Below are 14556 nucleotides of genomic sequence, written 5' to 3' on the forward strand. Positions count from 1 at the left end.
AATCCTCCTCACCTCTCCGGTCAGCTCTGTGTTTTATTAATAGAGATAAGAGTGATGTCATGTGACCTCCCAGAATCCTCCTCACCTCTCCGGTCAGCAGCGAGATGATCTCCAGGGTGAGGTCTAATATCTTCTCTGTTATATGACTCGGCTCCTCCATCCTTATTACCTCCGCAGTCAAAATGTTGTTCCCCTCTTCACAACAGCACTATCATCACAGCTTAATCAACCTGGGAAATCCAACATGTGGAAGATAATGATAACATTTACTAAAAAAAAAAAAAAAGAAAAATGGCTTTTTCATAGCTTCAGAAAGTTGAAGGGCTCCCAAAAATTACCCTTCCCTCCCCTGGGGATCAGACACTGAACGTTTCTTCTGATTCAAGAATAACAGAGCCATGGTCTTCCAACAGGCAGAAGCTCTGGAGTGCAGGAAAGGCGAGTGTCATTGCTGGGAAGGAGGAGTAGACCTCATCTAAATGGTTCGGAGTACAAAGACCCCCTGATCCTGGCCAAGGCCCCATCTAGTGACTCCAGTGCGTCCCCAGTCTAAGTGTCATCCACTGACTTCATTGCACCCAGTTACTCCGAGTGCATTCCCAGCCTCATGTCATCTAGTGCATCCCCAGTCTACATGTCATCCACTAACTCTATTGCGCTCAGTTACTCCAAGTGCATTCCCAGTCCACATGTCATCTAATACCTCCAGTGCTGGGAACAGAGATAGACGGACCTCATCTAAAGGTTTTGGAGTACAAAGACCCCTGATCCCAGACAAGGCCCCATTTAATGACTTCAGTGCGTCCCCAGTCTACGTGTCTTCCACTGACTTCATGGCAACCAGTTACTCCAAGTGCCTTCCCAGTCCACATGTCATGTAGTGCCTCCAGTGCTGGGAACATAGAAAGACGGACCTCATCTAAAGGTTCAGAGTACAAAGACCCCTGATCCCAGACAAGGCTCTATTTAGTGACTCCAAGGCATCGCCAGTCTACGTGTCATCCACTGACTCCATGGCACCCAGTTACTCCACATGTCATCTAGTGCCTGCAGTGCTGGGAACATAGATAGACGGACCTCATCTAAAGGGTTCGGAGTACAAAGACCCCTGATCCTGGCCAAGGCCTCATCTAGTGACTGTAGTGCGTCCCCAGTCTACGTATCATCCACTGACTCCATAGCACCCAGTTACTCCAAGTGCATTCCCAGTCCACATGTCATCTAGTGCGTCCCCAGTCTACGTATCATCCACTGACTCCATAGCACCCAGTTTCTCCAAGTGCATACCCAGCCCATGTCTATAGTGCTTCCAGCACTGGGAACAGAGATAGACGGACCTCATCTAAAGGTTTTGGAGTACAAAGACCCCTGATCCCAGACAAGGCCCCATTTAATGACTTCAGTGCGTCCCCAGTCTACGTGTCTTCCACTGACTTCATGGCAACCAGTTACTCCAAGTGCCTTCCCAGTCCACATGTCATGTAGTGCCTCCAGTGCTGGGAACATAGAAAGACGGACCTCATCTAAAGGTTCAGAGTACAAAGACCCCTGATCCCAGACAAGGCTCTATTTAGTGACTCCAAGGCATCGCCAGTCTACGCGTCATCCACTGACTCCATGGCACCCAGTTACTCCACATGTCATCTAGTGCCTGCAGTGCTGGGAACATAGATAGACGGACCTCATCTAAAGGGTTCGGAGTAAAAAGACCCCTGATCCTGGCCAAGGCCTCATCTAGTGACTGTAGTGCGTCCCCAGTCTACGTATCATCCACTGACTCCATAGCACCCAGTTACTCCAAGTAGATTCCCAGTCCACATGTCATCTAGTGCGTCCCCAGTCTACGTATCATCCACTGACTCCATAGCACCCAGTTTCTCCAAGTGCATTCCCAGCCCATGTCTATAGTGCTTCCAGCACTGGGAACAGAGATAGACAGACCTCATCTAAAGGGTTCGGTGTACAAAGATCCCTTATCCTGGCCAAAGCCCTATCTAGTGACTCCAATGGGTCCCCAGTCTACGTGTCATCCACTGAATCCATGGCACCCAGTTATTCCAAGTGCATTCTCAGTCCACATGTCATCTAGTGCCTCCAGTACCGAGAACAGTGACAGACGGACTTCATCTAAAAGGTTCGGAGTACAAAGACCCCTTATCCTGGCCAGGGCCCCATCAAGTGACTCCAGTGGGTTCTCCAGTCTATGTGTCATCCACTGACTCCATGGTACCCAGTTACTCCAAGTGCATTCCCAGTCTACGGGTCATCCACTGACTCCATAGCACCCAGTTAGTCCAAGTGCATTCCCAGTCCACATGTCATCTAATGCCTCCAGTGCTGGGAACAGAGACAGACGGACTTCATCTAAAGGGTTCAGAGTACAAAGACCCCTGATCCTGGCTAAGGCCCCATTGAGTGACTTCAGTGCAGCCCCAGTCTACGTGTCATCCACTGACTTCATGGCACCCAGTTTCTCCAAGTGCATTCCCAGCCACATGTCATCTAATGCGTCCCCAGTCTACGTATCATCCACTGACTCCATGGCACCCAGTTACTCCAAGTGCAATTCCAGTCCATATGTCTATAATGCTTCCAGTGCTGGGAACAGAGACAGACGGACTTTATCTAAAGGGTTCAGAGTACAAAGACCCCTGATCCTGGCCAAGGCCCCATTGAGTGACTCCAGTGCGCCCCCAGTCTACGTGTCATCCACTGACTTCATGGCACCCAGTTACTCCAAGTGCATTCCCAGCCCACATGTCATCTAATGCCTCCAGCACTGGGAACAGAGATAGACGGACCTCGTCTAAAGGGTTCGGAGTACAAAGACCCCTGATCCTGGCCAAGGCCCCATCTAGTGACTCCAGTGCGTCCCCAGTCTACGTGTCTTCCACTGACTTCATGGCAACCAGTTACTCCAAGTGCATCCCCAGTCTACATGTCATCCACTGACTCTATAGCGCCCAGTTACTCCAAGTGCATTCCCAGTCCACATGTCTATAGTGCTTCCAGCACTGGGGACAGAAATAGATGGACCTCATCTAAAAGGTTCAGAGTACAAAGACCCCTGATCCTGGCCAAGGCCCCATCTAGTGACTCCAGTGTGTCCCCAGTCTACGTATAATCCACTGACTCCATAGCACCCAGTTACTCCAAGTGCATTCCCAGCACATGTCTATGTTCCCAGCACTGGAGGCACTAGAGATAGATGGACCTTATCTAAAGGGTTCGGAGTACAAAGACCCCTGATCCCGGACAAGGCCCCATCTAGTGACTCCAGTGGGTCCCCAGTCTACGTGTCATCCACTGACTCCATGGCATCCAGTTACTCCAAGTGCATTCCCAGTCCACATGTCATCTAATGCCTCCAGTGCTGGGAACGGAGACAGACGGACCTCATCTAAAGGGTTCGGAGTACAAAGACCCCTGATCCCGGACAAGCCCCCAAAGTAGTCATCATGACCATTTCAAAGGCAACGTCTATGGGAGAATTCTGACACGACCGCCCCTCACTATTCATTTTTTTAACCTATAATTCCATTCAGATACAGTATAATCTTCTCTAAATAGACTGTTATCTGCATGGACAATATGTGTCCCCCCTCCCCCACTGAACTAAAAGTCTTCAAGGGTAATTCCCTTGGTGACCCCCAACAACTTACCAGATTCAGCCGTTAACCGATTCGGCTCAGGGACCCTTAGAAGCTCCCAAAAAGCAGCAGGTGCCCCAATGCCCAGCGACCAACATTCACCAAAAGCTCAGTAGAGGTGAAAGAGAGTGTCACAGCCCCTCCTACCACTCAAATATTCATTAGGAGTCATTAATATTCATTATCCCTCCAATAATGTCTGTTACTAGACGCCCAAAGCCATAAATATAGCAGAAATGGACGAACCAACCCCCACCTACACCTACTTCCCCTTCAGATAAGAGCAAGGCGGAAGTTACTGTCACCTTACAGTCGCTTCCGGTAACCTGGGACCGCTCTATCTCTGCTATTGACGGCTCGGCTCCTCCCACTGCGCTCTGCTCAAAGGCAAAGCCACGCCCCCTCCCTCTACACAAGCTGGAGTCTCCCCGCAGTGCTCTGCAGCACGGGCTGTCAAGATACGTGACGTCACCGAGGTGGCCGCTCTAGTGATCACTAGAGGGGAAAAACAGATGTCCTCGCTAGCGGTAGCCATTTTTGTGAAGTCCATTATATCCAACTACAGTTCCCAGAATGATTTGCTGGAATCCTTTCTTATTATTTCCTGCTGGAGGCCAGAAGAAGAGCAGCTTTGTTACTGGAATGAGAGACTCCTGCAAGACTGGTAATATTACCTGTGTATCAGAATTATTGATCATTGTTATTATTTATTAATATATAATGCCCCCAACCTTTCACCCCCCAGTAATAACAGTGACCAATTCTCCACCTGTAATAATAGTAAATAATAATATACTACAATTTAATTATTTACATAGATCTGACATGCCGTAGCGCTGAACCAATCACAATATAATGTAATTTTGGGATCCATATACATAAATAAGTAAAAATATCCTATAGGAATACTCCATTTTCATGGGAAGGTAACCTCTTGGCGTCTGTGCCCCCCATAGACAACTGTAACAAAATATTTTGGCGTTTTTTCTCTATTTTGTAGGCGCTGTCGTTTACTTTTAAAACCGATCGCGGCGATATCAAGTGTGCGGATCAGAAGACCCCTTCAAGAGAACCAGTCTGACCACCATGACTGATCTGCTGAGGATGGACAACGATGGAGGCCATAAGACCGAAAAGATATTTAACATTACTATGGAGATCATCACACTGCTGGCCGGAGAGGTGAGGAGGATTCTGGGAGGTCACATGACATCACTCTTATCTCTATTAATAAAACGCAGAGCTGACCGGAGAGGTGAGGAGGATTCTGGGAGATCACATGACATCACTCTTATCTCTATTAATAAAACATAGAGCTGACCGGAGAGGTGAGGAGGATTCTGGGAGGTCACATGACATCACTCTTATCTCTATTAATAAAACGCAGAGCTGACCGGAGAGGTGAGGAGGATTCTGGGAGGTCACATGACATCACTATTATCTCTATTAATAAAACGCAGAGCTGACCGGAGAGGTGAGGAGGATTCTGGGAGATCACATGACATCACTCTTATCTCTATTAATAAAACATAGAGCTGACCGGAGAGGTGAGGAGGATTCTGGGAGGTCACATGACATCTCTCTTATCTCTATTAATAAAACACAGACCTGACTGGAGAGGTGAGGAGGATTCTGGGAGGTCACATGACTTCACTCTTATCTCTATTAATAAAACACGACCGGAGAGGTGAGGAGGATTCTGGGAGGTCACATGACATCACTCTTATCTCTATTAATAAAACACAGAGCTGACTGGAGAGGTGAGGAGGATTCTGGGAGGTCACATGACATCACTCTTATCTCTATTAATAAAACATAGACGTGACCGGAGAGGTGAGGAGGATTCTGGGAGGTCACATGACATCACTCTTATCTCTATTAATAAAACACAGAGCTGACCGGAGAGGTGAGGAGGATTCTGCGAGGTCACATGACATCACTCTTATCTCTATTAATAAAACACAGAGCTGACCGGAGAGGTGAGGAGGATTCTGGGAGGTCACATGATCTATCTCTTAGCTGATCTACATGCTTGTTCTTTTTTAGGAGTCATCATTACAAATAATCATTTTTTGTGCCTCTCATTTGGTAGGACTGTAGAGTGGTGAAGAAGGCATCTGGAGAAAATGTGGCACCGAGCAATTGCCCCCGAGTTTCAGGAGACAAATCCAAGAAACATAAAGAGAAGATCCTCGGGGTCACCAACAAGATCATAGAGCTGCTGACAGGAGAGGTGAGCGGTGCCGGGAATTCTGGGACATTATCCAGTAACAGACAAGGGATGTGTCTGGATGGTGACTGTATCATTGTGTGTGTCAGGTTCCTATAAGGTGTCAGGATGTCACTGTCTATTTCTCCACGTAGGAGGAGGAGTACTCAGAAGAAGACGAAGATTGGGGCGAGGATGAGGTAGAAGAGGAGAATCCACCATTTTCTAAATCACTGTGTAAGAGGAGACTTTGTCTTTCTTTTTTTTCCAACTCTCTTTGTAGATCCACCCAAATCCTCAATATCTAAGACTTCGCTTCGAAACAATGTATTCAGTCAGTGTGTGTGTTTCCTACAGATGGATCCAGTAATGGGAACCCACCAGAGAGATGTCCCCGTCCTCTGTATTCCCGGGACTCCACACAGGAAGGTCACACCATCCCTCACCATCATCAGGTCGATGGATCCAGTAATGAGAACCCACCAGAGAGATGTCCCCGTCCTCTGTATTCCCGGGACTCCACACAGGAACATCCCAACCTTCCTTCCCGTTTTCAGGTAGTTGGAGCTGAGGGCCTTCATAGCATACCTTGAAGGGGTTTGGCCAGCAATGGTGACAATACTGTCCTTTCACAAAACCTTTTAGGCAGAAAACCCAAGAGACATGAATATTATTGTCAAAGAAGAAGAAGAAGAGGAGGAGATTGAAATTCCTCTTACAGTGAAGGATGAGGAAACAGGTGAGCCATTTAAAAATATTCTTGAAGTCTATCTCTACAGCCATCTCTTGTTAAAGTGGAACTTTACCCATAACAACTTGATAAAAAATAATGTTCTTTAGCAAGGAACATACATTCCACATTATTATTTACGTCAGTGGTCCTCAACTCCGGTCCTCAGGGCCCACTAACAGGCCAGATTTTAGGTATTACCTTGGGGAGATGCAGACTAGAGTACTGCAATCACTGAGCAGCAAATTATATCACCTGGGATGTATTTCAGTTATCTTGCAAACCTGGCCTGTTAGTGGGCCCTGAGGACCAGGGTTGAGCACCACTGATTTATGTTACCAAAATTAGTGTGTGCTGTAAATTGCCTCCAGCATTGCTCGTGTTTCTTCCTGCTGGAGGCTGCCATTTTGCTGAAGCCCAGAGCCCCTGAGCAGCAGTAAATCTAAAGGCTGTCAGCAGATCGGCCTCTACATTTTCGGCAAAGTTCCAAAAAAATAGACAGCATGTGCAGAGCAGGGTGAGACAGTTTATTCCTAGATTTTAGATAGAATGGGCACTTATTCTTTAATGTTTTACATAGCTAAACCTGCAAAAGGGGCCGGCCTGAAGTGATCTAGAAGGACTTATTTTCTTACTAAAGTTCCACTTTAAGAATCAGAAGCCATCAACTTTATTGCACTCTGGCTTTTTTCAGAGTGCCGACTCTGTAGATCAGAATGGGTTACCGTACTGGGGGGGTGTGTGACATTTATTTCAATACTTATTTATTATATTTTTTCAAAATAACAATACAACACAACATACCAACGTCGTGAATAAGAAAATATATACACTCAAAGAGCCATAATCCAAAAAAAAATCTTAATTATTCAAGTAGAACATTGATATCCTAAGGGCTTCTCCTTTATACCCGTAAACCATTTTTATAGTCACAACCAATAACGATGAAGAGGAAGAAATAAAGAGAAAAAAGGAAGAGAAAAAAAAAATGTGTGTGACATTTAGTCGACAAAGTCTTACCTAGAGTTTGAAAATGTTGATGCTTGAGGCAATCTGATAATGCAAGCAACACTCGGAGATTTAATAGTTGGGTTTGAATATTTAACGTTTAGACATGATACATTTGAGTAGGCAAATTGGGTTTGGTCAGGGGCCTCCAAATTGTCTAAACAAAGGACCAGTTTACTGTCCTTTAAACTTTAGGGGGGTCGGACTGTGGCTTGTGGGAGTAGAAAGTGTCCTGGTTTCAGTGGAAGTAAACAATTCTCCATGATTGGTATTAGGGGGAGTAATAGTGCTTCATCGTTGGTATCAATGGGATAATTGGTGCCCCATCGTTAGTATCAATAGGAGGAATAGTACCCCATCATTGGTGTCAATGGAATAATTAGTGCCCCATCATTGGTATCAATGGGGGGAAAAGTGTCCCATCATTGGTGTCAGTGGTAGGAATAGTGCCCCGTCATTGGTGTTAATGGCAGTAACAGTGCCCCATCGTTGGTGTCAGTGGTAGTAATAATGCCCCATCGTTGGTATCAATGGGAGGAATAGTGCCCCATCATTGGTGTCAGTGGTAGGAATAGTGCCCCATCATTGGTGTTAATGGCAGTAATAGTGCCCCATCATTGGTGTCAATAGGAGGAATAGTGCCCCGTCATTGGTGTCAGCGGTAGTACCAGTGCCCCATCATTGGTATCAATTGAATAATTAATGCCCCATCGTTGGTATCAATGGGAGGAATAGCACCCGATCATTGGTGTCAATGATAGTAACAGTGCCCCATCATTGGTGTCAGTGGGAGGAAAAGTGCCCCATCATTAGTGTCAATGGTAGTACCAGTGCCCCATCATTGGTATCTATAGAAATTATTAGTGCCCCATCATTGGTATCAATGGGAGGAATAGCACCCGATCATTGGTGTCAGTGGGAGGAATAGTGCCCCGTCATTGGTGTCAGTGGGAGGAATAGTGCCCCATCATTGGTATCAGTGGGAGCAATAGTGCCCCATCATTGGTGTCAGTAGGTGGAATAGTGCCCCATCATTGGTATCAGTGGGAGGAATAGTGCCCCATCATTGGTGTCAATGGGAGGAATAGTGCCCCATCATTGGTGTCAGTGGGAGGAATAGTGCCCCATCATTGGTGTCAATGGAAGGAATAGTGCCCCATCATTGGTGTCAGTGGGAGAAATAGTGCCCCATCATTGGTGTCAATGGGAGGAATAGTGCCCCATCATTGGTGTCAATGGGAGGAATAGTGCTCCATCATTTTATCTTCAAGTGACTGTCTCTTTCGTTTCACCACTAGACTGTGACATGGAGGAGGACAACGACCTTGCAGAAGACTCTCCAGACGAACCCTCCAACCCCGAAGAATGGTTTTCCGACAGCGGCGATGCTACCACCCCCGATACATCTTACGGCGGTGACAAGTTATTTCCTTGCTCCCAGTGTAGTAAATGTTTCACCAGGAAGTCGAGCCTTATCCGTCATCAGAGAATGCACACGGGTGAAAAGCCGTTTCCCTGTTCTGAATGTCATAAACGTTTCACACGCAAAGCCACTCTTCTGGAGCACATGAGGGTTCACACAGGAGGGAAGCCATTTGTGTGCACAGAGTGTGGGGAAGGGTTTGCACAGAATTCCGAACTCATCAACCACAAGAAGACGCACGCAGACGATAAGCCACTTACATGCATGGACTGCGGGAAATGTTTCCAGCAGAAGTCTGATCTTGCCGTTCATCGGAGGGTCCACAGGGCCAAGACAACTTTTACATGTCCCGACTGTGGCAAAGGCTTCATCCAAAAGTCAGTGCTCGTCATTCACCAAAGAACTCACACAGGCGAGAGGCCTTATTCCTGCGATGAGTGCGGCAAAAGCTTCACACAGAAGTCGGACCTGGTCGTCCACCGGAGGACCCACACAGGAGAACGGCCCTTTATGTGTGTTGAGTGCGGGAAGAGCTTCACACAGAAGTCAACATTAGTTATCCACCAAAGGATCCATCGGGGGGAAAAACCGTTTACCTGCAAGGAGTGTGGAAGACAATTTACTCAGAAGTCCACTCTGGTGACCCACCAAAAGCTTCATACACCACTGAAGTTGTTACATTGCTTTTCCAGAAATCCACAGTAGGCGGTGGGGGTCGCATAAAAGCACTTTTGACTCAACAGGCACAAGCAGTGTTAATGAGGGTGTTCCCCAATCCTAGAAGACTATGGAGGACAACTGTTGGTCTTTCAAACTGAGCCAGATTAGGTAACTTCGACCTTTTATATGGACACCTCTTAGAGCTCTGCCAGTGCCATTCGATTGATTGGAGACCTTGAAGACCCAGATTACACCAGAAAGACTGAAGCTATCAGTTGAAACACCTTGGAGTCAGCCATGAAGATCTTAAGCACACATTGCAACCCCTGGAATCCACAGTAGGCTGTTGCATAAAAGCACTTTTGACACAACAGGAATAAGCAGTGTTACGGACGTTGCTCTCCAATTCAAGAAGACCTTGGAGGACAACTGTTGGTCTTTTAAACTGAGCCAGATTAGGTTACTTTGACCTTTTATACAAACACCTCCTGGAGCTCTGCCAGAGCCATTCGATTGATAGGAGACCTAGCCGAAGATCACACCAGAAAGACTGAAGCTATCAGTTGAAACACCTTGAAGTCAGCCATGAAGATCTTAAGCACACCTTGGAACCACCCACAAAGATGGGTGGTTGGAGTCAGCCATGAAGATCTTAAGCACACATTGCTACCCCTGGAATCCACAGTAGGCTGTTGCATAAAAGCACTTTTGACACAACAGGCACAAGCAGTGTTAAGAAGGGTTCTCCACAATCCAAGAAGACCTTGGAGGACAACCGTTGGTCTTTTAAACTGAGCCAGATTAGGTAACTTCGACCTTTTATACAGACACCTCCAGAGCCAAACGATTGATAGGAGACCTAGATGAAGATCACACCAGAAATTAGGCAGTGGAAAAAGCACTTTTGACTCAACAGGCACAAGCAGTGTTAAGGAGGGTGTTCTCCAATCCTAGAAGACTATGGAGGACAACTGTTGGTCTTTCAAACTGAGCCAGATTAGGTAACTTCGACCTTTTATACGGACACTTCTTGGAGCTCTGCCAGTGCCATCTGATTGATTGGAGACCTAGACGAAGACCCAGATAACTCCAGAAAGACTGAAGCTATCAGTTGAAACACCTTGAGGTCAGCCATGAAGATCTTAAGCACACCTTGGCACCACCCACAAAGATGGGTGGTTGGAGTCAGCCATGAAGATATTAAGCACACATTGCTACCCCTGGAATCCACAGTAGGCTGTTGCATAAAAGCACTTTTGACACAACAGGCACAAGCAGTGTTAAGAAGGGTTCACCACAATCCAAGAAGACCTTGGAGAACAACCGTTGTTCTTCTAAACTGAACCAGATTAGGTAACTTCGACCTTTTATACAGACACCTCCAGAGCCAAACAATTGATAGGAGACCTAGACGAAGATCACACCAGAAAGTAGGCAGTGGAAAAAGCACTTTTGACTCAACAGGCACAAGCAGTGTTAAGCAGGGTGTTCTCCAATCCTAGAAGACTACGGAGGACAACTGTTGGTCTTTTAAACTGAGCCAGATGAGGTAAGTTCGACCTTTTATACAGACACCTCCTGGAGCTCTGCCAGAGCCATTCGATTGATAGGAGACCTAGACCAAGATCACACCAGAAAGACTGAAGCTATCAGTTGAACCACCTTGAAGTCAGCCATGAAGATCTTAAGCACACCTTGGAACCACCCACAAAGATCTCAAGCACATCTTGGAGCCACCAAGGAAGATCTTGAGTACCAGCCCAGAACGACTGGTTCTCCTTCCAAGCTTGCTGTCACTCTGATTTTCATCAAGAGAAGCTGACACAAAATGAATGAACAAATGGTGAGGAGTGAAATGTACTTTGTTTTCCCATGTAAAGCAGTCAGTTGTTGTCCATAGTTTTAGAACAATGTCACCTGGAATCTGATTAAGCAACACTTTCCATCCCTATTTATAGATGATACCCACATGTACCATTTTTTTCTTTTATTAAAATATATTCAAAGGACTTAATAGTGGTTTTAAGTCCATTCAGAATTTATTTTTTACTTTTTTTGTGTGTGAAAATGATTGGACACGGCTTTTATATCTGTAAGATATTCCCTTGTAAGTGCACAGCTGGCTCTGCCCTTCAACAAATACAGAGCCAAACAAGAGACTCACCCCTCCTATTGCATTATCTTATGTACCATAAATGACACCATCCAAGGGAAGACCAATTGTGTGTAGCACAGAGACCTCACCACCGTGAGTTCCTAAGGAGTTGGAAGAACTAATCTATTGATACCCTTGTGCCAGTATCCACACATGCCTAACATATGGCACTTGGGTGAGCAGAGTTGCCTAAAATGTTCTTGCATCAGGCTGTACCACCACTTTACTGTACCAACTCTTTTGCATGTCTTGTATCTGTTGTAGTGTGTAGTACAAGATGCTTGCACAAAAATCGAAAAAAAAAAAAGAAACCATTAATTTAATAAAAAAATATTTTCAACCTCTGCTAAGTACTAAACATTTTAGCATTTAGAGGAACCATTGGCTAACAAAGTAATGTTTCAATGGAAGGCTTAAGTTTCTAAATAAAACATTTCCATCGTTATCCAACCAAACCTTTACAGGCTACACTGTATATAGGGATTATCATTAATTAAGAGCAATGATGCCGCATTGTACAGTGCATTGGGAAAGTATTCGGCCCCCTTGAACTTTGCGACCTTTTGCCACATTTCAGGCTTCAAACATAAAAATATAAAACTGTAATTTTATATCCTCTTGCCACTCTTCCATAAAGGCCAGATTTGTGCAGTATACGACTGATTGTTGTCCTATGGACAGAGTCTCCCACCTCAGCTGTAGATCTCTGCAGTTCATCCAGAGTGATCATGGGCCTCTTGGCTGCATCTCTGATCAGTCTTCTCCTTGTATGAGCTGAAAGTTTAGAGGGACGGCCAGTTCTTCGTAGATTTGCAGTGGTCTGATACTCCTTCCATTTCAATATTATCGCTTGCACAGTGCTCCTTGGGATGTTTAAAGCTTGGAAAATCTTTTTGTATCCAAATCCGGCTTTAAATTTCTCCACAACAGTATCTCGGACCTGCTTGGTGTGTTCCTTGTTCTTCATGATGCTCTCTGCGCTTTAAACGGACCTCTGAGACTATCACAGTGCAGGTGCATTTATACGGAGACTTGATTACACACAGGTGGATTCTATTTATCATCATTAGTCATTTAGGTCAACATTGGATCATTCAGAGATCCTCACTTAACTTCTGGAGAGAGTTTGCTGCGCTGAAAGTAAAGGGGCTGAATAATTTTGCACGCCAAAATTTTTCAGTTTTTTATTTGTTAAAAAAGTTTGAAATATCCAAAAAATTTCGTTCCACTTCATGATTGTGTCCTCCTTGTTGATTCTTCAAAAAAAAAAAATGTTTTATATCTTTATGTTTGAAGCCTGAAATGTGGCAAAAGGTCGAAAAGTTCAAGGGGGCCGAATTCTTTCGCAATGCACTGTATATAGGTTACAATGGCTACCTTCTACCTTGGCCGAAAGGGGGAAGATATTGTGTTAGCTAAAACACATTTTACCTTGTTTATTCCCCTCGTACCAATCTTGATTTCTTTGTGATCAAAAACGGTATAAAAAAGATTCACATAATAGAAAAAAAAACGGTACCGGGTTCTTGATACCTTTTTAATAATTAGACATTGTGAAGAACATTGATGAAAATTAGCCCGTGGACTTACAGACCATTGATGCCCAAAGCAGCTGGTCAAACACTTGCCTTCAGTTTCCACTGTCAGGCGGAATTGGTCCACCAGGAGACCATCGGAAACAGTTGATATAGCTTCAAAATATGTTTTTGAAGGTCACCTTCCCTGAGAAATGTCCTCTGTTGATGTTCATAGGGTGGGTAACAAAAGCATACTTAAGTGCCCATTCACACTAGGGCGACTTGTGTCGCCCCAGGTCGCTTGACATAACCAAAGCAATGTAACTCAATCAGTGCTGTCTTAATTGGCACTACTGAAGTTGCTCCGACTTCAGAAAAGGGTCCGGTACTACTTTGAGGCGACCTGTGATCCGACCTGTCCCATATACTTCAATGGGAGTCGCCTCCTTATCTTAATTGAAGCGACTTGTGATCCGACTTTCCATAAAAATGGTATTGAACAAGAAAAGAGCATAATTTTTATTAAAACATGAATATGTCTTCTGTCCACCTGGCCGTTTTTCTCGCAGGCATTTATCGGGCATTTTTGGAGGCAGGCATGACTTTTTTCGTATTTAGTGTCTGTGGGGTCTACAAAGTGTACCTGTGAAGTTTCAGCTCTGTAGCATGTCTAGAACCCCCCAAAAAATAGCATTTTTCTTATAATTTTTAGTAGCACAGGAATGCGGCTTCTCTCCAGCTGGCTTTTTTTCTTGCAGGCATTTATCGGGCATTTTTTGAGGCAGGCATGTCTTTTTTTGTATTTAGTGTCTGGGGGGGTCTAAAATGTGTAACTGTGAAGTTTCAGCTCTGTAGCATGTCCAGAACCCCCCAAAAAATAGCATTTTTCTTATAATTTTTAGTAGCACAGGAATGCGGCTTCTCTCCAGCTGGCTTTTTTTCTTGCAGGCATTTATCGGGCATTTTTTGAGGCAGGCATGTCTTTTTTTGTATTTAGTGTCTGGGGGGGTCTAAAATGTGTAACTGTGAGGTTTCAGCTCTGTAGCATGTCCAGAACCCCCAAAAAATAGCATTTTTCTTATAATTTTTAGTAGAAAACTAATGCGGTTTCTCTCCAGCTGGCTTTTTTTCTTGCAGGCATTTATCGGACATTTTTGGAGGCAGGCATGTCTTTTTTTGTATTTAGTGTCTGGGGGGTCTAAAA

The 14556-nt window shown here is 45.1% G+C and overlaps 2 protein-coding genes across 2 annotated transcripts in view; one reads left to right on the forward strand and one right to left on the reverse strand.

Annotated features, from left to right (window-relative positions):
- LOC309564377 (uncharacterized protein) overlaps positions 1–14556 on the reverse strand; it is a 166714-nt gene that overhangs the window by 66739 nt on the left and 85419 nt on the right. The window lies entirely within an intron of this gene.
- Positions 4737–9887, forward strand: LOC309562976 (uncharacterized protein; the record flags this gene model as incomplete). The annotated part of the gene is made up of 6 exons (XM_082267302.1): positions 4737–4832; positions 5743–5883; positions 6015–6096; positions 6217–6416; positions 6505–6598; positions 8896–9887. 6 exons carry the CDS (start codon positions 4737–4739, stop codon positions 9723–9725), a joined length of 1443 nt encoding a protein of 480 aa, XP_082123428.1. The 3' UTR covers positions 9726–9887.

This window comes from Pelophylax lessonae (assembly GCF_965119305.1).
Source record: "Pelophylax lessonae genome assembly, chromosome: 9".
In the NCBI taxonomy this organism is placed as follows: Eukaryota; Metazoa; Chordata; class Amphibia; order Anura; family Ranidae; genus Pelophylax; species Pelophylax lessonae.